General features: G+C 39.3%; 1 protein-coding gene across 1 annotated transcript in view; it reads right to left on the bottom strand.

The window, feature by feature from the left end:
* Positions 1-26918, bottom strand: part of LOC124795425 (probable cytochrome P450 303a1) — a 151738-nt gene that overhangs the window by 6731 nt on the left and 118089 nt on the right. Inside the window, exons 8-9 of the mRNA XM_047259453.1 lie at positions 6526-6643; positions 6229-6370 (exon numbers count right to left, since the gene is read on the bottom strand). Coding sequence (XP_047115409.1) covers positions 6229-6370; positions 6526-6643 — 260 coding nt within the window. The remainder of the gene's footprint in view (positions 1-6228; positions 6371-6525; positions 6644-26918) is intronic.

Raw genomic sequence — 26918 nt, 5'->3', positions numbered from 1 at the left:
TCTTTTTTGTTATTTTATATATTACAGTGGGTCAGCAACTTCAGTAGCTATCGTGCTGATACAATTTCTCATGTTTACATGCTCTTTATGTCTTTGGTATTGTGTAGATGATATTCTTCTGAAAATCTGGTTGTATGTCACTAGTCTCATATTCAACACACTTGAATAATGGTTAAGTTGTCATATTCCTCACTGACTTTTATAAGTGTCAAACGAATGTTATGTACACCTTTTCATGTTGTTTGATTGTGTCTTCCTAACCTCTGTCAAATTCTGACTCTAGTTCTGGATCTCTGTGTACTTCAAATTAACACTTTTGTTTGCAAACAGTTCCTCTCCTTCATAGAGGTCCACAGTGCACTCTTTCCTCTTTTCCATAGTCTTTTCTGTGCAACTCCTTCTTCACTCTGAATATTCATGGCTTTGATTTCATTTCATCAAAAGTTATTTTAAGTTATCTATATGCTGAATCTGTCCACCTCAGCTACTGAGTGGTTTGTGTAGATGGCTACCATGCGGACAACCTGGGTTTGATTCCCAGTATTACTAATGATTTTTCTATGGTGAGAAGATTTGTATAGGGTACACTCACATTTGCCAATTGCGGAGCTACTTGACTACCTAGTACTGGCTCCATGGTGTGGAAAGTCTGCAAAACAGCCAGGAGAGTGCATTGACAACATGCTGCTCCATACCGTATCTGCACGACACCGCAAATCAGAGGTTGGCATGGCAGCCGGTAGACATCTTTTGGGCCTTCACGGTCTGAACAAGGAGCTGGTGTATGCTGAGCTTGTCGTTCCAGTGGCCATATCCTTTTAGGTTTTATATGTTTTTTCCTGCTGCTATTCTGTGTTTCATTTTTAAGTAACTCTTATTGCAGCATTCCTGTCTTTTACTGATTATTTTTGTATGTTCTTCTTTTATAGATCAGTTGAATTCTTCTGTTACTTACAGTTTCTTCACAGCTACCTTCCATATATTTATCTGTCCGATTTATGTTATTATCCTTTTTAGTGATGTTGATTTCTCCTCTACTGAATTACCTATTGTAATTCAAGTAGTAAGCCACCTGGTACCTCTTGCCTTTTCGGAATATACCGTTATTTGTGAAGTAAGCATTTATGCTTTAGCTGTAGTAGTTCACATCTGAATATTGATTCTAATGAGAATAATCCTATGCCTTAACTGCTCACACTATTTCACTCATTGCCCATCTTTCCAATTCATGAAAAATCCTGCTCCTGTTCTACTGTTTTCTGATGCTACTGACATTACCTATATGTCTGCCTAGATATCTTCTTTTGATTTCAATTTTCTACATATAGATTCAACATTTTCAGTTCCCTTTTTATATTTTCTAGGGGCTCTGCCCCTTTCATCCAGACATTATTTCCTCTGATATGTGGAATAATACCCTTCCATTAGCATTTTTCAATGCTTTTCTCGTGGTCACCTGCTCCTGGAGATCCAAATGGAAGACTACTCTTCAATCTTCTGCCAATGTAGATATCATAAGGTCACATTTTCTTTGGATATATATGACACGAATGTAATACAGTGGTTTTGATTGCATTCTGTGTCCTTGTGCCATTGATGTTTGCCGATCCTTCCACGTTTAAGGACAGTCCCTCCTGAAGAGGAAGAGGGTGCTCTGAACCTGCTCTCTTTTGACATGTCAATTTAGAGAATGGGAGGTGACTCATTATACTGGAAGTTTTGGTGACTGTTGTGGATGATTTTTAGCCATAATTGAAGTAGTGGCTAAAACTGAATGCAGGACCTGCATTATTAGTCTACAGCTTTCACCAGAATAGAAAGTAAAAGATGTAAACAAAAGAGAAAAAAATGATCAGGAGTGTTTTTGGTAAATTGGGGAGAGTATCAAAACTTAACGTCCAATGCGTTTGGAAAAGGAAGCATTTTTTTACCTGTTGCGATTTATGGTAATGGCATATGCACTTCAAATGTGAAAAATATTCAAAAAGCAAGGTTTGATCAGTGAGCAATGGAGATAATATGATCGGAACTTATAAGAGATATAGGAAAACAACTAGATAACAGAATGGAGTTTCGTATTGTTTGAGTGAAATACAGTTATGGATGTAGTGAAAGTGAAATTGAGATTGTCAGGATACACTGGAATGATAAGTGTCAAACTGCCTCCCTGTATGAAAAGAGAAGTTAATAAACAGTTCATATGTAAATAATGAAATCAAATTCACAAACAAAATGTTTCAAAAGGTATGCAAAGCATTCAAGGACATGAAGTTTTTGGACAGTAATTCCGAAGAGAGAAACCATTTTACTCGACATGGAGTGCACAGCAACCGGCTAGGAAAACGTGTACTCGCTAAAGCACTATTAGCAGGAACATTCAAACTATTGGAAAACACCACTCCTCCAATCATTCTGAAAGCAACTGTGTCCATTGAAACTGTACCATTGGAAGAAATACAGACAGTGTCATCAAAATACTCCTTCAAACCTAATGGAACAGCTCAAGGGAAGACTTCATATGCAGGAGCACCTGTATGTGAATCAATACAAACAGGTCTTTTATACAAAAGCAAGACAGCACCAGCAGTTACAACTCAAGTGGGAAACGTTAGTCCACTGCCAACTTGTGAAGCAGCTGCATTTAAGGAGGAAGAACAGTCATCAATAGCAGAAACAGCAACACCAACCCCCACAGGATCAAGTGTACAAGCTGACAGTGTAGAAACCTCACCAACAGGAGATCCACCCTCTATGGCAAAAAGTAGCACAGTAGTGACTGCAGCTGCTCCACATAGGATGTGCCTGAGATCAAGAAAGTCCTCAGCTGCAAATGGGGATTTTTTATGGTACTGGGGCAGAAGGGGGAAGGTTCCAATCAGAATGTAAGTAATGTAGTTAATAACAACAAATGTGGGTGTTACCAGCACAATAGCTCCCTCTTTCCTGCAGAAAACTGTTCCTGTAATACTGGTATGTCAAAAGAAATAAAACTCAGTCCCAACAGTGGCAGCACCACAACCAATCATGTAATTAAAAATAAGCTCAAAATTTTTCACCGAAATATTCAAAGCCTGCTCTGTAAGTTAGACCAATTTATTGTAAATATTGATGAACCAACAGGCGCAAATTGTGCTCAATATACCAAACTATGTTTTAGCTACCTCATTTTGTAGAAAGCATATGTGCAAAGGTGGGGCAGTTATTTATGTGAAAAACAGCCTGTCCTTTAATACAACCATTAGAAACATGAATGAGGAAAATATCCAAAAATTCAAATTATGCATTCGGGAGACTGACTGGAGGTATGTTTATCTTGCAAATGAAAAATGCAAAAAAAAAATAATTTATTTACTGATGAATTATCAGGTATATTTGAAAATGTCTTTCCAAAAAAAGGTCTGTAGACTACAGAACAGGCAATCAAGCAAAAAACCGTGGCTCACCAAGGGCATAAAAATATCATGCCAGAGAAAAAGAGAACTGTATATAATATCCCGACAATCCAATAATCCCCTCCAGATGAAATATTATAGGACATTTGCAAAATCTTAACTAAAGTCATTAAAAAATCTAAAAGTATGTGCATACAATCTGAAATTAACTGTTCAAACAATAATATCAGAACGATTTGGAATGTAATAAAGAGGGAAACAGGTACTGCACCATCTGACAATGAAAAAACTGCTGTCCTAAAAATTAACGATTTGGAAATAACTGATAGTAAACAGATAGCAGACACATTTAACAACCACTTTCTAAGTGTCACCTCTCAAATAGGTTGCAGTAGTGACCTAAGGGAAGCTGCAGATATTCTGAAATTTAACCTCCCACAATGTTTTAATGATATAAATGTTACACCCATAACTGTTAATGAAATAAAAAAAATTCACTCATTGAAAAGTAAAGGATCTTCAGGTATAGATAACATCTCTAGTAAACTGTTGAAAGCCTGCAGTAATGGTGTAAGTGTAGTACTTGCTCACATTTGCAACGCGTCTCTGTATGAGGGAGTTGTTCCAGAGAGAATGAAATATGCCATTGTGAGACCCCTTTTCAAGTCTGGCAATGCTACAGATGTCAAAAATTATCGTCCTGTCTCTCTCTTAACAACATTTTCACAGGTTCTTGAAAAGGCAGTGTATAACAGGATTGTGGCACATCTTGATAAACTTAATATTATTAACCACAGACAGTTTGGTTTTCAAAAAGGGGTTTCCATAGAGTGTGCCATATATTCACTCACAAATGATGTCTTGGAGTCTATTAATAGTAAGAAATCACCAGTTGGTGTCTTCTGTGATAATTCCAAGGCCTTTGATTGTGTAAACCACTAGATACTCTTGGAGAAGGCCTATCATTACGGAATCAAAGGGCCTATAGGTAACTGGCTAAAATCATATCTTGAAGACAGGAAACAAAAGGTGGTTCTAAATGGCTGCAACAAAGAAACTAATCTAGTGGATTCTGAATGGGGCAAAATTCAGCATGGAGTTCCCCAGGGATCTGTCCTTGGACCCTTGCTGTTTTTAATATATGTTAATGGTTTGCCCGTGTCCATTAGTAAAAATTGTGAATTCACAATGTTTGCTGATGATACAAGCATTGTCGTAGATGGTAAGTCTACTGCTGATCTGGAGACTGATGTTAATGATATACTCAGAGAAGTTACAGCTTGGTTTTCAATTAATTCTCTTTCAGTTAATATTTAAAAAACTAATTTTATACAGTTCCACACAAAAATAAAACTCTAGAAAATATAGTAATTGCTCATGACAACCAGGAACTAGAACAGGTGCAATCCACTAAATTCCTGGGGGTTCACATTGACAGTAGGCTCAACTGGGAACACCATGTGTCCCTTACTCTAAAAAGGCTTTCATCAGCAACTTTTGCTCTAAGAATCATTACTCATTTTGGGGACATCAACATTTTAAAATCAGCTTACTTTGGGTACTTTCACTCGTTAATGAGTTACGGCATAATATTCTGGGGTAATTCACCAGCCTCAAAAAAAATCTTAACTGCTCAGAAGAGAGCAGTCAGAATCATGTGTGGGGTTCCTCCACGAACCTCACGTAGAAAACTTTTTACACAGTTAGGTATTCTGACCACAACATGTCAGTACATATACTCTCTGATGAATGTAGTTAATAAAGACTATGCTCAGTATGAAACAAATTGTTCATACCATAACTACAATACTAGAGGTAAAGATGAGCTACATGTTGAACTAAAAAATTTAACACTTGTACAGAAGGGAGTAAAGTATGCTACTATAAAGACTTTTAATGCATTGCCTAATTATATTAAATGTACAAGAGAAAATGAAACACTGTTCAAAGGTATGTTAAAAAAAATACCTGCTTGACCATCCACTGTACTCGTTAGATGAATTCTTTTCCAGAAGTAATGCCCTCCCTTAATAATAGATGTATTTAGTCTCTTAGTTATTAGATGGACGATACAATATTATGTTAATGTTATAGTGTTAATGTTATAGTTATAATGTTATATTGAGAATTGCTATACTAGTTAAATGACAGCTTGTAAATGAGAAAAAGTGATACTTATTAATATTATATTACTATTCTGTAGCATTAATTGTATTTGTACAATTGTATTGACACATTCCACATCCAGGCGAATCACTCGCATGTACGGATCCATGGAATACGCATTGTTGTGTTGTTGTGGTCTTCAGTCCTGAGACTGGTTTGATGCAGCTCTCCATGCTACTCTATCCTGTGCAAGCTTCTTCATCTCCCAGTACCTACTGCAACCTACATCCTTCTGAATCTGCTTAGTGTATTGATCTCTTGGTCTCCCTCTACGATCTTTACCCTCCACGCTGCCCTCCAATGCTAAAACCAAATTTAAAAAAATAAATAAATAAAGTCTAGGGCGACTGTTAAAATGCCAATGAGTGTATATCTAGAGAATTGGGAAATTTGTATTTTGGAAAGCCATTTAAACATCATTGACATTTTTCTAACTTACACTTTGTCATTAAATCATTTCAAGAAGTTGCTGTTATATGACAGGTTCTTCAATGAGCACACAGGAATGCTGTCAGAATCATATTTCCATTGATCACTCTATTGTAAGATCTCAGTTTCTCCCAGCATACTGAATAATGTGAAAGATGGTATGTGCAGTAAATTTGCAGATGCTACCTAGAGAGCTTAAAATTTCAAATGAGTAGATGTTACATGACTAAATTGCACTAACCAAATCCAAATGGCGTGTATTCTTCAGGTATCACAACTTTTCCTTCAGCATCAATGAACCTTTCTGGGCGGAAAGCCTCCGGGTCTCCCCATATTTCTTTGTCCATGAGAGTGCAGTGGAAGTTGCATATCACCATAGTATCCTAAGCAATAAAAACATGATTCACAATTCAGTCAAAACAAATATACTAAAGTAGGTCTGTTTATCGCCAAGAATACACATTTGTATTATCAGATATCTGCAATTGCTAAATGGGTGAAGTTAATTCCAATTAATAGTATATAATGAGCACAGTACCTTTGGTATACTGTATCCCAAAAGTTCAGTATCTTTTAGTGCACGGTGAGGTATACTGAATGTGCGGCCCATAAACATGCGAACAGATTCCAGCATACAGGCTTCCATGTATGGCATGCTGTAAAAGTAAGTGATTGTCAGAGCATGTCTACAAAGGAAAGTATAGGATTTTTGGACACGCATGAAGCAGAATATTAATGCAGTTCTAAATACTTCTTTCTCACAAAATGCATGCCATTAATGTTATAGAGAACTCTTCAGATTAAGAGCAGGTTGTACATAACTTTATGAAGGTACAGAAATCTGAGGAACATCGAAAATTTGAAATTGCTGATAAACACTGGGCTTTCTTAGCTGAATGTGTGCCGATGTAACCAGATAAATCTACTAATGTGTCGAATCCACTTTGATATTTTGTATTTTAAACAGTGTTGTGGCCTCAGATAACAAAAACTTACATGAGCTGAAATTCGCCAATGCATTTATCACAAAAGCTGGTAAAGGAAATAATTTAGGTGTTCTGCTTTATACTCTTAGTGTAAAACAGAATTTGGTAGAAGGAAAGTGAGATATGTTCATAGCTTATTCGTAAGTTATATACAAAACTGGAAAGCTCCTAACAGACTTTAAAAATGTGTTACATTGCCAGCACCAAACTAAACGTCTGCAAATAGATGTGATCACCTTGAGACTGTCAGTTTGGTGACACATGCCTCCAAGAGCTTGAGCTCTATCACTTTTAGAAGTATTGAAGGCAGGATGGATACACTGATCATAGATGGCCAACTTGGCTTTAGAAGAGGTATGCACACTTGAGAAGTAATACTCTGCTTCCAATTAATTTTTGGGAAAAGACTAAAGAAGGCTCGAGAGAGTGGCATGAAGTATAAGGACAGAAGAGTAGTGCAGACTGTGTAGAGGAGAGATGGCTGTGATAAGATGTGAAGAAGCTGCTATTAGGAGTGTGTGAGATTGGGCTTCTCTCAATGGGTAGATTCAGAGAGAAACCAGGAGCTGGAGAAGGAATGAAAGTGCATGGTAAGAAAAGAAACATGTTAATATTTGCTGATAACATTACAGTGTTAAGTGAAGAGGTGGGACAATTAGAAGTGATGCTGGCCTAGTGGAAACCACCCTCAGCTCTTCCTATAAGATAAAAATTAATAAAGCTAAAACAAAAATCTTACTGGTGAGTAGACTGAGACTCCTGACTACTTTACCTACCTAGGGTGTCAAGTTACATCAGATGGAGGAGAAAAGAAGGATATTGCAAGCCAAATCTATCAGGCAAAGACTGTTTCTAACGAGAGAAGAAACGTTTTTGCATACAGATCCAGTTTCATACACTAACGTCTCAGGAAATACGTTTTTTAGGGATGTGCTGTGGAATGGAAATGAAACAGGGACATGTGGAGAAACAGAAAAACACACAATAATAGCGTTTGATATTGTCTAGTGAAGAATCCCAAAGATTGCCTGGATAGACAATGTATGAAATGAAAAGGCCCTCCACAGAATGGAGGAAGAGAAGCTGCATCTTTGAAAACTTATCCAACATAGGAGGGGCACACAGGGCAGCTTGCTGAGACATGGTAGAGTCATTAAAACAGTCACTGAATGGACAGTAGAGGACAAGAACACAAGAGGCAGACAGAGACTGGAACATGTCAACCAAGTCATGGTGGTTAACAGCTGCACCACCTACACTGCTCTCATTTGACCATTGAACAGACTTACGTAAGGATGACATAGTAATAATTATCCCCAGAATAGAGAAACAACTGAAGGAGTTGAAAACAAATAAATCACCAGATTTGGATGGAATCCCAGTTTGGTTTGTCAAAGAGTACTCTGCGGCGTTGGCTCCTTACTTAGATTGCATTTATCACGCGTCTCTCACCCAGCTCAAAGTCCCCAGTGACTGGAGAAAAGCGTGGGTGACTCCTGTGTATAAGAAGGGCAAAAGGATGAACATCCAAAAATACAGACCAATATCCCCAACATTGGTTTGCTGCAGAATCGTTGAACATATTCTCAGTTTGAATACAATAAATTGTCTTGAGACTGAGAAGCTTACATCCACAAATCAGCACAATTTTAGAAAGCATCACTCACACGAAATTCAACTTGCCATTTTCTCATATAATATACTGTGAACTATGGGTGAAGGGCCACAGGCAAATTACATATTTTTAGATTTCTGGAAAGCAATTGATATGTTGCCCCATTGCAGGCTAAGGTATGAGCATATGAAATAGGTTCACAGATATGCAAGCTCAAAAACTTCTTAAATTATAGAACCCAGTATTTTGTCCTCGATGGAGAATACTCATCAGAGACGAGGTATCGTCAGGAGTGAACCAAGGAAATGTGATAGGACTGCTGTTATTCTCTATATACATAAATGATTTGGCAGACAGAGCAGGCAGCAATCTATGGTTGTTTGCTGATGATTCTGTGGTTTACGGTAAGATGTCATCATTGAGGGACTGTAGGAGGATATGAGATGTTCAAATGTGTGTGAAATCTTATGGGACTGCTAAGGTCATCAGTCCCTAAGATACGAAATGTGATGAATGGCAGCTAGCACTAAATGTAGAAAAATGGGAGTTAATGCAGGTGATTAGCAAAAACAAACCCATAATGTTCAGATACAGCATTAGTAGTGTCCTGCTTGACACAGTCATGTCATATAAATATTTGCACTGAAATGGAAAAAATGTGTGAGGAGTGTGATAGGAAAGGCAAATGGTCAACTTTGGTTTATTGGGAGGATTCTGAGAAAATGTGGTTCATCTGTAAAGTATACCACATATAGGACACCAGTTTGATCTATTCTTGAATACTGCTCATGTGTTTGGGCTCCATGCCAGGTCAGAGTGAAGGAAAGCATCGAATCAGTTCAGAGGTGGGTTGCTAGATTTCTTACTGATAGGTCTGAACAACACACAAGTATTACCAAGAAGCTTCAGGAACTAAAATGGGAATCCCTGGAGGGAAGGTGACATTTTTTTTAGTAACACTGTTGAGAAAATTTAGAGACCTGACATTTGAAGCTGACTGCAGAATGATTCTGTTGCCTCCAACACACATTGCCTTTAAGGATCTCGAAGATAAGATATGAGACTTTAGAGCTCATATGGAGGCAGATAGACAGTCATTTTTCCCTCATTCTATTTGTGAGTGGAACATGAAAGGAAATGAGTAGTAGTGGTAAGGGGTACCCTCCACCATACACTGTAAGGTGGATATCAGAGTATTGATGTAGAAGAGGAAAGCTGAACACGGAAAAATATGACAAGCTGTTCTCGACCAACCTGATGCTTGAAGACCAAGAAGTAGTATTCCTGGGCATTAACAAGGGTTAATTGTAAAATGTCAAACTTTCCCTGCATATAGGCTGTTTCATAAGTTTCAGGTGGACTGTCAGATGTTAGTAACTTTCTGCCACCTTTAGGCATCCAGTAGTTAGTCCAAAATTTTATGGAGCACAGGTGTAACTGGCTATGGATCTCTGTTCAAGAGCTCAGTTACAGGAAAGCAGTTGGCAGGAGTAACTCCTTTGTGAGGCAAATTTAGATTATATGTATATCATTTTCACAAGTGTCACATTTGATTGTTGACATATTTCATTACAGATATACTGAGAGAGAGAAGTTTGTACCCCTGGTTGTTTACAAATGAACATGCCCGTGAAATAGAAGAAAGGTGAAGGGGTGAATGTACATCAATGAATGAAAATGTTAATTTATATGTCTTTGACAGTTCTCAATATTTGGCGTAGTAATTCTGCTAAATTCACACTGGGGAATAACAGAAGATTGTTTGACTTATTACAATGAACAACTCTAGAAATAAGTCATCAGACCATTGTACCAGTAGGAAACTGTAGTAAAGCATGACAATATTAACTAGAAAATATGTAGAATACTTACAAGAATGGCTAGTAACGTTTTGAAAGTGTGCTATGCTCTATTATTTCACTTTGTAGACATATGGTCAACAGTGGCATCGTTAACATGTACCTGGTGTACATTTCAACTTACTTAGAAGTGTTGCTTTGCGGGAAGGGTAGCTACTGTTTCCATGTGTATGGTACTGTAGTCAGACTAGCACTTGGAAGGAAACAATTTTGTAAAACATTTTTCTTTTTTATGGTTTCAAAAGTAAAAGAAAACTTGAAAGCCGTGAACATTTGCAATGGTTTATTAGGAAACTTTCTCCTTCCTATGAGACACCCTTTTTGTAGTTGGCGGGATCTGAAAGACTGAATTTTGTTAGACGATGAGGAACGTGGTCAACATCAGGTATTTGGTTATATATGAAAACATTCATGCTGTGGAGAAAATAGTTTGTGAAACAAACAATGATTTTTAAGGACATCAAAATAAAACTCAGGATTGGTTCACCAATCATGTGCAAAACCCAGCACAATTGCTTTTGATTTAATACCACTCTCTTTGACATATAGGCCATTCACACTGAATGAAAGGAACTCTATACATATTTCCAACATTATTGTTGTGGATGGAATCTGACTTTACGAGTTATTTCCAGATAGTAGGGTAGGAGTGGGGGATGGTAAAGTGCTGCTTGTGGGAGCATGCGGAATTAGGTGGACAGGGGTTTGGGCAGTTAGGTGCACTCGGGAAGTTTGATGAAGGGTGGGGGTGGGGGGTGGAGGAGGGGGGTAGCAGAGGAGGAGAGAAGTAAAAAGAGTGTGGGTGTGTTGTAGAATAGAGGACAGTGTTGTGCTGGAATGGGAACAGGGAAGGGTCTGGGTAAGGATAAAGACCAACGAAGGTCGATGCCACAAGGATTACAGGAATGTAGGATATACTACAGGGTTAGTTCTCATTTGTGCAATTCAGGAAAGCTGGTGGTGGGAAGGATCCAGATGGCACAGGCTGTGAAGCAGTCATAGAAATTAAAACTGTTGTGGTGGGGAGTATTTCTTGGTCACAATTTGTCGGTGGCTATTCATGCGGACTGACAGCTTGTTAGCTGTCATGCCCACATAGGATGCAACACAGTGGTTGCAGCTTATCTTGTTGATCACATGACTGGTTTCACAGGTAGCCTTGCCTTTGATGGGATAGGTGACACTCGTGACTGGACTGAAGTATATGGTGGTGAGAGGATGTATGGGACAGATCTTGCATCTAGGTCTATTACAGGGATATGAGCCGTGAGACAAGTGTTAATGTATATGATCCCACTTCTGGTCACCAATGTCAATGTATATGGGCAGGGAAGGGGGGAGAAGCTTGTTACATCTCATGATGACAGTGTGCAGGAGGTCGAGCAGTTAGGATTTGAGAGTGGGCATCCAGGGCTGCTGATAAATGACAAAACAGGAAATTAGGTACAGTAAAGAGGATATATTTCAATGTACGGTGTGCAAGGGGCACACCTAGAGTTGGAAGTTACCTGGTTTAAGCCAGTCTAGGAGGTCGAACAATTAATTGAAATTGGCAGTGGAAGGGGAAGCAGTTCATGTTTCATGGTAACTTACGTTGGTGGCCGGCTGTGAAAAGCAGAGCCAGAGGCTTTGCCTTCCAAGAAATCTGTTGTGCTCCAGGTCTGGATTACAAGAAAGAGAGAAGCAACTGTGTTCCGCACTGCAGAACACTCCAGCATCCACTCACATGACCTCTATCCCATGCACGCTATTGGCTAAAACCAATTGTGTGACCGAGCGAGGTGGCGCAGTGGTTAGCACACTGGACTCGCATTCGGGAAGACGACGGTTCAATCCCGTCTCCGGCCATCCTGATTTAGGTTTTCCATGATTCCCCTAAATTGCTTCAGGCAAATGCCGTGATGGTTCCTTTGAAAGGGCACGGCCGATTTTCTTCCCCATCCTTCCCTCACCCGAGCTTCGCTCCGTCTCTAATGACCTCGTTGTCGACGGGACGTTAAACACTAATTTCCTCCTCCTCCAATTGTGTGAATTCGCTGGCAGTTTCGGCAGAAGGCTCAAGGCGTCTCTTGTCAGCAGCTTTAACTGGGCAGAACTGGACAGAACTTTGAAAGACAAGCGACTTGTATCATGTAGGCACAGTGTAAGTTACTCAGGGAGAGCACATGTAAGGATTTGACTGGGCCTCTGAAATTAATTTTTAAACCAATTCGCTAAAATATTCCTTGACTGGCTGCCACCCTGTACACAAAGGATTGGAAGCCAGAGTTATGTAGGGATGGACGAGGATATTGTGTAGGTATGGTGGACGGCAGACACCTAACTCTACTGGCTTTTTGCCTTACGTAGGAAGCACTTCCAACAAGATCAGTTCTATTTTACAGAAGTATGATGTGAAATGTGTTTTCTGAACTGCATGTAAAATTAGAGTGCTTCTGTTACGGATGATCTTGGTTTGTGTAAGGTGGGTGTATACTGCATTCCTTGTAGCTGTGGCATGGCATATATTGGTCAGACTATCAGGACCGTGGAGGACCAATGTACTAAGAATAAATGGCACACGCGATTACAGCAGCTAAGTAGATCTGCTATTGCTGAACATTGTATGGCTATTGGTCACCCTATGATATACAGTATAACAATAGTGAGATATAGGCATGCATGTCCAGCTATTGGGACAACGTTATTAAGGAGGCTGTTGAGATTAAATTAGTGAGCAACCTTGCAAACAGGGATAGAGTTTTTTGTTTAAACTCTGCTTGAACTCCTGTTCTCTCCCTTGTCAAAAAACAGAGGGACGGAGTCAATGTTACCTCACTTTGATAGTTTGTAGACTTTCACTATCTGTGTGTGTGTGTGTGTGTGTGTGTGTGTGTGTGTGTGTGTGTGTGTGTAGATGTAGGAAATTAAAATGGAGTGAAGAAAGGAGTAGTTACTGTGAATAAGTGCTGAGACAGAAGGAATTAATGTAAATTAAGGCCAGGTGGGTGGCGAGAACCAAGGACATGTTGTAGTACTAGTTCCCACCTGCGGGGTTCTGAAAAACTGGTGTCTGGGGGAAGAAACCAGGTGGCACATGTAGTGAAACAGGCACCAAGGTTGTGACTGTCATATTGTACAGCATGCTGTGCTACAGGAGATTGTGTGATGCCTGTATACACCCTCTGCCTATGCCCATTCATCCTGACAAATAACTGGATGGTAGTCACACCAATCTCAAAGGCCGAACAGTGTTTACATAACAGCTGGTATATGACATGTGTCATTTCACAGTGACTCTCCCGTTGATAGTACATGTTTTGCCAGTTACAGGGCTAGAATAGGTGGCGGAAGGAGGGTGCATAGGGCAAGTCTTGCAGTGGTGATGGTCACAGGGGTAGGAGCCATAGGGTAGGGTGGTGGGTGCAGAAGGTGTATAGGATCTGACAAGGATACTGTGGAGATCGGGAGGATGACAAAAAGCCATTCTAGGTGTTGTGGGCAACATATCGGACAGAATGGATCTCATTTCAGGTCATCATTTTAGGAAGTCAAGGCCTTGTCAGAGTAGCTGATTGATACATTCAAGACCAATATAATACAGGGTAACAAGTAGTATGCTCCAAAGATGTTTTTTTGGAGGAATCAGCCATACCAGGATTGTATGTGATGACTGAGGAAATCTGCTTTTAAACTAGACTGTCAGGACAATAATGTCCAGTGAAGGCTGAAATGAGAGTGGTGATGTATTCCTGTAAAGAGACTGCATCTGAACAAATACATCTGCCTCGAATGCCAAGGCTGTATGGGAGGGAACATTTGACATGGAAAGGACAGCAACTGTTAAAAGTACTATTGTTTGTTAGTAGGTCTGATGTGGACGAAAGTGTGTAACAGGCCTTCAGTGAGGATGAGATCAACATCAAGGAAAGTGCCATGGGATTCAGAATAGGACCATGTAAAATTTAATTGGGAGGAGGTATTTAGAGATTCCAGGGATTTTAACAGGCCAGCGTCACCATGAGTCCATACAGCAAAGATGTCATCATTGTATCTGAACCAGACCAGGGGCTGAAGGCCTATGGATCCCAGGACAGCCCCCTTCAAGTGACCCATGAAAAGGTTGGCATAGAAAGGAGCCACCCTGGTTCCCATGGCCATACCCCTGTTCTGCTTGTATGTCTGCCCCACAAAGGTGAAGTAATTTTGGTAAGTGTAATTCTGATTAAGGTGAGCAAGAAGGATGTCATTTACTTGGAATCGGGTGGGTGTTGACTGATGAAATGTTCTTATTCTACACTACCCTTTTTACAGTTTCAAATACAGCCATCTCTTGCACTTACCCAACTAATCTGTGACCTGCATACCCCATCTGCCAGTTTTGACTCCACCAGACTTCTCTCCTACAAAATCCTGCAGTTATCTGCCCCTCATGTTTTCTTGGATGGTATCATCCACCAAGCCAACTTCAGACTGAAACAACATGCCAGACTTCACATCAAAAAGCTATCCCACCTTCTCCTAAACTACCTCAACAGTGGTGTTTCCCTTTCTGCTCTTGCAGCTCCCCAAACAGCCACACCATCAACCACCACTCCTCTCCTACAAACTGAGTTTGGTCAGCCTCCTCAACATCCCACTGCCTTCCATACCTGTAATAACTCATAATCATAAGAACCAGTCACAACAGTGCAGTGTTCTCAACCCCTCCTCTGAATTCTGTGTTATCCAAGGGTCTCACTTTCAGCCATAAACCTGCATTTAATCATGCTGCTTTGGTGAAAGATCTAATTTCCCTTACACGTGATGTCAACTGGAAATATCACTTTGCAACCCAATCCCAAAACCTTTCCAACAGCAAACCTGACATTGAACCCTGACTTGAACAGTTCTGACCACAATCTCAACTTGATCCACCACCGTTACTTCAGAGTCATCCCTTACAATCCTTGCAAGAATTCCTCACATCCAGCATTGCTTCACAACCTTTCCTCGGCTCCCTACAACATGACCCTAACTTGTCCTCTGCAGAACTCCAGGCTCTACATTCCCTAAAAGCTGATGACTCCATCATTATCCTCCCAGCAGACAAAGGATCTACCACTGTGGTACTTGACCAACAGGAGTATGTTAGTGAATGTCTACACCAGCTGTCTGACACCTCTACTTACATCTGCCATCGAGATCCCAGTCCCTTCTAAAAACCTCAGGCCCCTCATAAGGACTTACACCTCAATCCACAGAACTTCTTCCCCCACCCAAACCACCCCCCCCCACCCACCCCCCACTTTTTGCCTTCTTCCTAAGATCCACAAACCCATATGCCTTGGATGTCCTATAGTTGCTGGTTTCAAAGCACCCTTGCCGGCCGGTGTGGCCGAGCGGTTCTAGGCACTTCAGACTGAAACCGCGTGACCGGTACCGTCGCAGGTTCGAATCCTGCCTCGGGCATGGATGTGTGTGATGTCCTTAGGTTAGTTAGGTTTAAGTAGTTCTAAGTTCTAGGGGACTGATGACCTCAGATGTTAAGTCCCATAGTGCTCAGAGCCATTTGAACCAAACCAAAGCACCTTCCGAATGTATATTTCCCTTAGTTTATCAACACCTGCAACCCATAGTACAAAGACTTCCATTCTATATTAAAGATACTGACCATTTCCTAGATCATCTGAAATCCGTGCATGTCCCACTCTCACCACACACCTTGCTTGTCACCACTGATGCCATCTCCCTCAATACCAACATCCCTCACATACGCGGTCTGTCTATGGTGTGTCTGTTGCTGAACATTTCTTCAGTCAATGCCCAAATTATTCCAAGCCTATGACATCCTTCTTGCTCACCTTAATCAACTTCATAATTACCAACAATTATTTTACCTTTAAGGAGCAGACATATGAACAGATCAGTGGTACTGCCATGGAAACCAAGATGGCTCCTTTCTATGCCAGCCTTTTCATGGTTGTCATGGGATTCACAAGCCTTCAGCCCCTGGTCTGGTTCAGATACAATGATGACATCTTTGCTGTATGGACTCACAGTGAGGTTGACCTGTTAAAATTCCTGGAATCTCTAAGTACCTTCTCCCAATTAAATTTCTTATGGTACTATTCTGAATCCCATGGCACTTTCCTTGATGTTGATCTCATCCTCACACGTTATGATGGATTCTATTTCTTTGGGTGAAGGATGGCTGTGCGCTCTGAGGGTGATAGCAGGTGTGCGAGGTAGGAATGTGTGGGGATAGGCACACACAGGTGCACATGACAGGAATGCATCACACCAGCACTCGTGAGTTAGTGCAGTGCACGATGATGATGATGCTGATGTGGAAGAGATGACTGGAAGGAGGCGACAGAGCAGAGGAGCAGGAGACTGTGATAAAGAGGCTATGGGTGCAGGATGTGGGACAGAGTGAAAATGGATGTGGGACAGGGGGGTAGCTGAGATTGAGCTCATGAGAGTTATAGGATTGTGTCTAAGATGGCGGCGTGTGTAGATATCCGCGATTTTACTCCAAAAATAAGTTACAGTGAAGCCGTTAAAAATTTGTGTGTAAGTTGCAAAAGTGAATTATTAAAGTATAATGAGCGTATTGCTAGTTTACAATGTGTAATCAGCAGTCTAAGAATAGAAATCGACAGCCTGAAGTCCAAAAATATGGAACTGAAGTCGAAGCGAAACATGGATCCATTGCTTCAAGACAGACAGAAGGACAAAAACTTTCGCGAGAACATGGCTACATTGGTGCAAAATGACGCTGATAAATCATCAGAATGGAAGGTAGTACACAACAAGCGTCAAACAATCGGCACTAAAAATTCGTGTACAGCAAATGTTTCGAGGTTCGAGAATGTAAACAAATGTGATGTACTTTGTTCTAGTAATAGTGTCACTGAAAGTGAAAACAATCGTAAGAAGAGTGTGCCAATAAACTATCGGAAAAAGGTTAGGTTTGATCTTCCAAAGCCACAATGTTCAGTTAACAGCAATGAAAGTGGCAGTGGTGTGATCCAGTCTGCTGTGAGTGAAACATCAACAAATCATTTTCACATTTTCGCTGATAGTCATGGTAGAGGCATGGCTGATATAGTGAAAAGCAGTTTTAATGCTGCCGATGTTTGTGGAATTGTGAAGCCAGGTGCTAAACTTCAAGAAGTTGTAGCGGGGTGTGATCCTGAAAAAGTAAAAAACGAGTGTGTGATCTTAATAGGTGGCTCAAACAACGTTGCCTGCAACGAAGGGAATGATGCCATACAGTCGCTCAGGAAGAAAATATCGGCGCTTCATCAGTCTAAGGTATTTGTTGTGAACATTCCAAAGAGACATGACTTAATTCCACAGTCCTGTGTAAATGGGGCTATCTCACAAACGAACTCTAAGTTAGCAAAGTTGTGTAAGCATTTTAAAAATACTTGTGTTGTAGATGTAAGCAGTTTTGGATGAGAATTATTTACAAGACACGGTATGCACCTGAACAGATCAGGAAAAAAAGCATTAGGTACCCTCTTAAAAACAAAAATATTGGAAGAAGTCCACAAATGTACCCCAAAGTTGGAACCAATCGCACTTGAATGGCTCCAACCATCAAGTCAGACTCGGTTTCAAACTCAAATGTTTCAGGAAATTGTTAGTAATGAACGTACTGTGTCTGTAGCTACCGATAATTTTTTAGGCAAAAGTTTAGATCTGTCTCTAATTCCAAAGAAATGACGATTTTTCACCAAAATGTGGGAGGACTTGGTAATAAAGTAAATGACATTACTGTTCTGTTAGAGGAACCACAAGGAATAAAAGATACTGATGTATTATGTTTTAGTGAACATCATGTGAAAGATATTGAAAGGTTACAGCTAAGTGGTTACTGTCAGACAGCGCATTACTCTAGAACCATCATGGAAAAAGGTGGAGTGGTAATTTATGTAAAAAACAACATATCTTACAATGCATTAGATTTAAAGAGCCATTGTATAGAGTAACAAATTGAAGTATGTGGTGTTGAGATTACTGTAAATGACTTCACGACTGTAGTGTTAGCACTGTATAGATCTCCCTCAGGGAATTTGAATGTATTTCTTAAGCACTTAGATTCTTTATTATCCATACTGTACTCAAAGTCCAAGAACTTGATAATTACTGGTGACTTTAATGTTGATTTCCTAAATGAGAGCAATAGTAAAGCTGATTTAGTACATTTAATGGAGTCTTATAATCTGATGGCAATAGTAGATTTCCCAACTAGGATTACTGTTAACAGTAAAAGTCTGATAGATAATATATTTATAGATAAGTCTAAATGCAATGAGATCACTATACATCCAATCCTTGGCCTTTCTGATCATGGTGGTCAATTGCTTAGGCTCAATTATATCAGTGTGTGCAACAGTTCCAAGCATTCTTGGAAATCGTTTAGGATAATAAATGAACAGGGCCTTAAAAAATGCAATGATAGCCTAAAAGAGAGAGACTGGAGCCGAGTTTATAGGGAAACAGATGTAAACAAAAAGTACAATTCATTTTTAAATGAATTCACGTCTGTATTTGAGTCCATCTTTCCCAAAACAGTAGTTAGAAATAGTCATATAGGCAATGCCAAGAAGTCTTGGATCACTACAGGGATAATAACATCTTGTAGAACAAAGAGGATGTTATACAGTTCTCTCAGGACTTGTAATGATCCAAAGAAATGACAACACTACAAACTTTACTGTAGCATTCTCAAGAAGGTTACAAATAAATCTAAAAGTATGTGCATAAAATCAGAAATTGAAAGCTCAGAAAATAAAATTAAAACTATATGGAATGTAATAAAGAGGGAAACTGGCAGGACAACAGGGAACATGTCTCAGGTAGAGATTAATACAGGGGACAGTATCATAAAGAAACCTGAGTTGGTTGCAGAAATATTTAATAACCACTTTTTGAGTGCAGCAGAGAAGACAGGCTGTAATGGTTCTACGGAAGAATCATTGTCCCTCCTACAGAAAGCTATTAGCAACAGAATCCCACAGTTATCCTTACCTCCAGTTACTGTAAGCGAAGTCATAAGAGTAATTAGATCATTAAAAAATAAAAATTCTGCTGGTGTGGACAATATTTCTAGTAAAATACTGAAACACTGTTATAAATTTGTTAGTCCCGTCTTATGCAACATATACAATGCATTCCTACAAGATGGGATTGTCCCTGACGGACTTAAGTTGGCTGTAGTGATTCCTCTCTTTAAAAAAGGGGATAAAAGCATTGTTACAAACTATCGCGCAATATCCCTATTAACTACCTTCTCGAAAATTCTAGAAAAACTCATGCACAGGAGGATTGTAGACCATCTCAACTTCCACAGTATCTTAAGCAAAAATCAGTTTGGTTTTCGTGCCGGTCTTTGTACTGAACAGGCAATATTCTCTTTCAGCAACCAAGTTTTGGAAGCCATTAACAAAAAAATGTCTCCAGTGGGTATTTTTTGTGATCTTACGAAAGCCTTTGACTGTGTAAACCACCAAATTCTTTGGAAAAAGGCAGAATACTATGGTTTAGGTGGTACTGTTGGCTTGTGGCTACAATCGTATCTACAGGATCGGAAGCAGACTGTAATGCTAAATGGCTCTTCTGGAGAACCTGCCTCGTCTGAATGGGGCACGATAACGTGTGGTGTGCCTCAAGGCTCCGTTTTGGGCCCACTGCTTTTTCTCATCTTTATTAATGATCTTCCTCTTTGTTCTGAGACAAACAGCAAATTTACCCTGTTTGCCGATGATACCACAATTCTAATTGACGATTTGATTGATCATGATCTTGAAAAAACTACAAATACTGTTTTTAATGACATCATAAATTGGTTCTCCTCAAATGGTCTCTCGCTCAATGCAGATAAAACTCATTATATGAGGTTCCATACATCACAAAGTAATCCCGATGAAATTAACATAAAATGTAGAGATCAACCAATACAGAAAGTTGAAGACACAAAATTCCTGGGTGCTTACATAGACAGTAAATGTAATTGGTCAGTTCACATTCTTCATCTATGTAAAAAACTTAGCTCGGCAACATTTGCATCACGGGTAATTTCTTCAGTGGCTGAAGTTGACACTATTAAGGTTGCCTACTTTGGCTACTTCCACTCATTGATGTCATATGCTATCATATTCTGGGGGAACCAACCACTTGCAAAAAAAGTTTTCGCCATCCAAAAAAAAGCAATCAGAATAATGTGTGGGGTCCATCAAAGACACTCTTGCAGGCACTTGTTTCGGAAGATAGGTATCCTAACAACTGCCTCACAGTATATTTTTTCCTTGCTGACCTTTGTGTGCAAAAATTATTCCATCTACCAAGACAACAGTAAATTCCATGGTTATAACACCAGAAACAAAAACAATCTACATTTAGAAATGAAACGTCTCACTCTGGTACAAAAAGAAGTTTACTACTTCAGCATTAAGCTGTTCAATGCTCTACCACTACATATCAAATGTGTTCATACAGAACTGCCAAAATTTAAACAAGTTCTCAAAGATTACCTGACAGAGAAATCTTACTATACTGTGGATGAATACCTGAAAGAAAATGTATACCATCACTAAACTTATTGTGTCTAGAAGTAGTTCAATTGATTTTATTGGGCATTAGCGCATTTTTTGTAACAACAGATTGGCTGTACATGTATTTACTCTTGTAGGCCTAATATCTGATTTAACTTTGTGCTCTTATCTTTAACCTTTATTTAAAACTCCTTTTTCTGTCAAATGGTAGTTATGTTATCTAGCTGACATTGTATCTGTTACTGTATTTATAGTATGTCTTACATAAACTATGTACAATTTGCTATTGAATTGCCCTTGTATTTATTGTAAGTTTAAATTGAAACCTTTACAATTTGACACGTTCCATATCCTTGTGATTGACTCACTAACTGGATCTACGGAACAAGAAATAAATAAATAAATAAATGAAGGCCAGTTACACACTTCCATCCACATCAAACCTACTAACAAACAATTGTACTTTTAACAGTCGCTATCCTTTCCATGTCAAACGTTTGCTCCTGTACAGGCTTGGCATTCAAGGTGAACATATTTGTTTGGATGCAGACTCTTTACAGGAATGCACCACTCTCTCTTCAGCCTTCACTGGACATAATTACCCCAACAGCCTAGTTCAAGAGCAGATTTCCTAGGCCATTACACCCAATCCTGGTACTCCAAAAACAAGTTTGAAGCACACCACTTGTCACCTTGTATTATCCTGGTCTTGAATATATCAATCAGCTACTTTGACAAGGCCATGACTTCTTAAAATCATGCCCTGAAATGAGATCCATTCTGTCTGAGATTTTGCCCACCACACTTACAATAGCTTTTCGTCACCATCCCAATCTCCACAATCTCCTTGTCAGACCCAATGCTCGTTCTGCACCCATCAACCTACCTCATGGCTCCTGCCCTTTGACTGTCCCTACTGGAAGATATGCCCTATGCACCTTCCTTCCACCACCTATCACAGTCCTGTAACAGGCAAAACATATACTATCAAAGGAAGAGCCACCTGTGAAATGACATGTCATTTACCAGCTGTTATGTAAACACTGTTCGGCCTTTTACATCGGCATGACTACCACTCAGTTATCTGTGAGGATGAATGGTCATAGGCAGAGGGTGTATACAGGCAACACACAATATCCTGTAGCACAGCATGCTGTACAACGTGACAGTCATGATCTCAGTGCCTGTTTCACTACATACGCCACCTGGTTTCTTCCCCCAGACATCAGTTTCTCAGAACTCCGCAGGTGGGAATTAGCCCTTGGTTCTCGCCACTCACCTGGCCTTAATTTACATTAATTTCTTCCGTCTCAGCATTTATTCACAATAACTACTTCTTTCTTCACTCGATTTTAGTTTCCTACATCTTTCATTTTCTGACCTGTCTATTTTTTGCTATCCCCCTCCCACATCTGTTGTGTACAATGCACTTAGCTCTTCACTCTTATTAACTTGTACACAATGTTTTAGTAGTCTTGTAATATCTGTCTTCCATATTACCCCATCTTCCACTTTTAAGCTCTCAGGTTTTCAAATCTTGCCCTGTGCAGTCCCCGGTAATCAGTCTTTCCTTCTCATCCTGTCTGGTAAGTCTCCCCTGACTTTTCTGAACTGTACCCCTTTCCTTAAACCTCTTCAGTCCTTTTCCTTCAACCCTCTTCCTTCCCCTTCAACTCTTCTGCCAGAAGGAGCCACTGGCTCAGAAAGCTTGTTAAAGTGAAATCCTTTTGCGTGTGTGTTCCCTTGCTGCCACTTGGTGAGTAGATTTTTTGTCCATCCTTTTATATTAAAGTATCATTTAAGGTAACTAATATAACAATATTAAAACAAAGAACTTCAAGTTTACAGTCATGTAGTCAATGTTGTTCAAATATTTACAAAGAACTCAAATATGTAATGAAGGGGTTCTCTCGTTAACAGTAAATATAGATCTGATAAAGAAATTGAGAAACAAAGTTGTAATTTACAAGAGCACTGTGAACCCATTCTCACAGTTCTAGTATTTCTGTGAACACAACTATTTTAGACCATTAAAAATCGAAGTATGATAAGCATTTAGTTCATTATTGGTATTCTGATTTCTACTTCTTCACCTCATTTAAATAAACAGTGTCCAGTGCTATATTGCCACTAAGCATAAGAAACAAGAATATGTACCATATTACTTAAATGTGTAATAATATGCAGGTGTACTTTTATTCCAGTTTAAAGCCATTTGCTAATAACCATATTCATCGTCTGCAGAGGCTGAACCAATTGGGGTAATAGAAGATTCCGTAGATCTCTCTGATCCTGATGCTGATGTGCAGCCAGAGTTAGTACACAATGGACTGTCATAAAATGAAATTCAGTGGAAGAAGAATGGGTAGCTTTGAGAGATGAAATGGTGAAGGCAGCAGAGGATTAAGTAGGTAAAAAGACGAGGGCTAGTAGAAATGCTTGGATAAGAGAAGAAATATTGAACTTAATTGATGAAAGGAGAAAATATAAAAATACAGTAAATGAAGCAGGCAAAAAGGAATACAAACGTCTCAAAAATTAGATTGACAGGAAGTGCAAAATAGCTAAGCAAGGATGGCTAGAGGACAAATGTAAGCATGTAGAGGCATATATCACTTGGGGTAAGATAGATTCTGCCTACAGGGAAATTAAAGAGACCTTTGGAGAAAAGAGAACCACTTGTATGAATATCAAGAGCTCAGATGGAAACCCAGTTCTATGCAAAAAAGGGAAAGCAGAAAGGTGGAAGGAGTATATAGAGGGTCTATACAAGGGCAATGCACTTGGGGACATTATTATGGAAGTGGAAGAGGATGTAGATGAAGATTAAATGGGAGATATGATACTGCGTGAAGAGTTTGACAAAGCACTGAGAGACCTAAGTTGAAACTAGGCCACGGGAGTAGACAACATTCCATTAGAACTACTGATAGCCTTGGGAGAGCCAGCCCTGCGAAAATGCTACCATCTGGTGAGCAAGATGCATGAAACAGGCGAAATACCCTCAGACTTCAAGAAAAATACAATAATTCCAATCCCGAAGAAAGCAGGTGTTGACAGATGCGAAAATTACCGAACTATAAATTTAATAGGTCACGGCTGCAAAATACGAATTCTTTACAGACAAATGGGAAAACTGGTAGAAGCCGACCTCGGGGAAGATCAGTTTGGATTCCATAGAAATGTTGGAACACGTGAGGCAATACTGACCCTTCGACTTATCTTAGAAGATAGATTAAGGAAAGGCAAACCTACGCTTCTAGCATTTGTAGACTTAGAGAAAGCATTTGACAATGTTGACTGGAATACTCTCTTTCAAATTCTGAAGGTGACAGGGGCCAAATACAGGGAGCGAAAGGCTGTTTACAATTTGTAAAGAAACCAGATGGCAGTTATAAGAGTCAAGGCTTATGAAAGGGGAGGAGTGGTTGGGAAGGGAGTGTGACAGAGTTGTAGCCTATCCCCAATGTTATTCAATCTGTGTATTGAGCAAGCAGTAAAGGAAACCAAAGAAAAATTTGGAGTAGGAATTAAAATCCATGGAGAAGAGATAAAATCTTTGCGGTTTGCTGATGAGATTGTAATTCTGTCAGAGACAACAAAGGACCTGGAAGACCAGTTGAAAGGAATGGGCAGTGTCTTGAAAGAAGGATATAAGACAAAAGCAAAACGAGGATAATGGAATGTAGTAGAATTAAATCAGGTGATGCTGAGGGAATTAGATTAGAAAATGAGACACTTAAAGTAGTAAACAAGTTTTGCTATCTGGGGAGCAAAATAACTGATGATGGTCGAAGGAGAGAGGATATAAAATGTAGAGTGGCAATGGCAAGGAAAGCATTTCTGAAGAAGAGAAATTTGTTAACATCGAGTATAGATTTAAGTGTAAGGAAGTTGTTTCTGAAAGTATTTGTATGGAGTGTAGCCATGTATGGAAGTGAAACATGGACGATAAATAGTTTGAACAAGCAGAGAATAGAAGCTTTTGAAATGTGGTGTTACAGAAGAATGCTGAAGATTAGTTGGGTAGATCACATAACTAATGAGGAGGTATTGAATAGAATTGGGGAGAAGAGGAGTTTGTGGCACAACTTGACTAGAAGAAGGGATCTGTTGGTAGGACATGTTCTGAGGCATCAATGGATCACTAATTTAGTATTGGAGGGCAGCGTGGAAGGTAAAAATCATAGAGGGAGACCAAGAGATGAATACCCTGAGCATATTCAGAAGGATGTAGGTTGCAATAGGTACCGAGAGATGAAGAAGCTTGCACAGGATAGAGTAGCATGGAGAGCTGCATCAAACCAGTCTGTGGACTGAAGGCCACAACAACAACAACTGTAAAATTGGGTTAATAGCAACATTGGGGTGGAAAGAACCAAAACTTTTGAAATAGTCTGTCATTTGACAAAGAGTAAGATTACCCATGCTATGAGGGTAATTTTGTGACATGATGATCAATCCATAAATCTGCGAAGGAATATTGGTTTTTTGTTGTTTCCAGCACAGAAGAATCTAGATACAATCCAATTAAGAGTAGTAAATTACTATTTTACAGATTAGGTTGAATCTGAACTCTTCCAGTTTTGGGACACACAGGTGGAAAAAAAGTACCTCGTTGAAACAATTTGGCCGCTCACTTATCATTGGGTGTCATCCAAAAATGTATGGAGAGCAGCGTCCATTTCATTTTTAAGCCAGGAAACTAAAAATACAACACATAGTCCTTTTTTGTCGCTTTATTTTGTTTATGAAAATATCCTGGTATACAATTCTACAAGACTGGAAAAAATTGGTTGGAATGAAGCCTCTTTACCAAAACCCAAGCTTATAGAAAGTTCTGGTTGAGAATTATGAATTATTTAGGAATAAAGGAGACGACTCACTGAAAAGCAGAAGCAATGTGTTGTCAACAGATACACAAACAAAAGGTACAGAGGCTGGCAATTTTTGGACTGCACTCCCTTTTTAAACTTGTAGTAAAAACATGCACACACACACACACACACACACACACACACACACACACACACACATATATACACAGTCACACACTCACGCACACATGTCTGTCTCCCTACATTGTGCTGAGTTGATTGAGTGCAATGTAGGGAGACGTGTGTGTGTGTGTGTGTGTGTGTGTGTGTGTGTGTGTGTGTGATTCCAAAAGCTAACAAAGCTCTGTACCTTTTGTTCATGTATCTATCGACGACGCAGCGCTTCTGCCTTTTGTTGAGTCATCTCCTTCATTCCTAAATAATTCATAATTAAAAACTCAGGTTTCTTAGTCTCTTAAAAAAATTGTACATTCAAGATACAAAAAATATTTCTGTGTTCAGGAAATGTGATATCATGCCCCTGCATCATAAAGCCCTCAAGAAGCTTTCATCAACTGATTTTGAAGCGAAGCATGTTCTGTCTAGTCATTTAACATACTACTTCCACCCTTCATTATCTTGTGATTACAAATATAGAATCTTGATTTCACGATAAATGTACATGTATTTATCAGCCTTTGATTTTGGTAAAGAATTTCAAATTCTTATTACTGTCTCCAATCGCAAACATTGTGGGACTATAGTTTTCACTTAAAGTTAATTAATTCAGGAGGTATCAGGATTTGAAGATATAATTTCATTATCATGAAAAAATGTATGTCTCAAAATTGAAACATAAAAACTAAGAACCTAGGCATCTTTGTAACCAATTGTTTCTGAGTCTGACAAAGTAATTTTTTACATTTAAATTCCTGTAATTCGATTCGGAATTGAGATACCATTTGAAGACAACACCCATTTTTATACCTTTGTGTATATCAAAATTCTGTTCTGATAATACTGAAGTCTGAAATTTTCCATAATTTGATTTTTAAGAAATATTCAAAAACTAAACTTTTGTGAAATAATGTGTAAATACCAACTCTCTTAGAAATGGGGGACATTTTGTTG

The sequence above is a fragment of the Schistocerca piceifrons genome, chromosome 4 (genome assembly GCF_021461385.2).
Source record: "Schistocerca piceifrons isolate TAMUIC-IGC-003096 chromosome 4, iqSchPice1.1, whole genome shotgun sequence".
NCBI classification, from domain to species: Eukaryota; Metazoa; Arthropoda; class Insecta; order Orthoptera; family Acrididae; genus Schistocerca; species Schistocerca piceifrons.
Note: the sequence above shows the minus strand (reverse complement) of the source record. Positions and strands in the feature narration are given on the sequence as shown.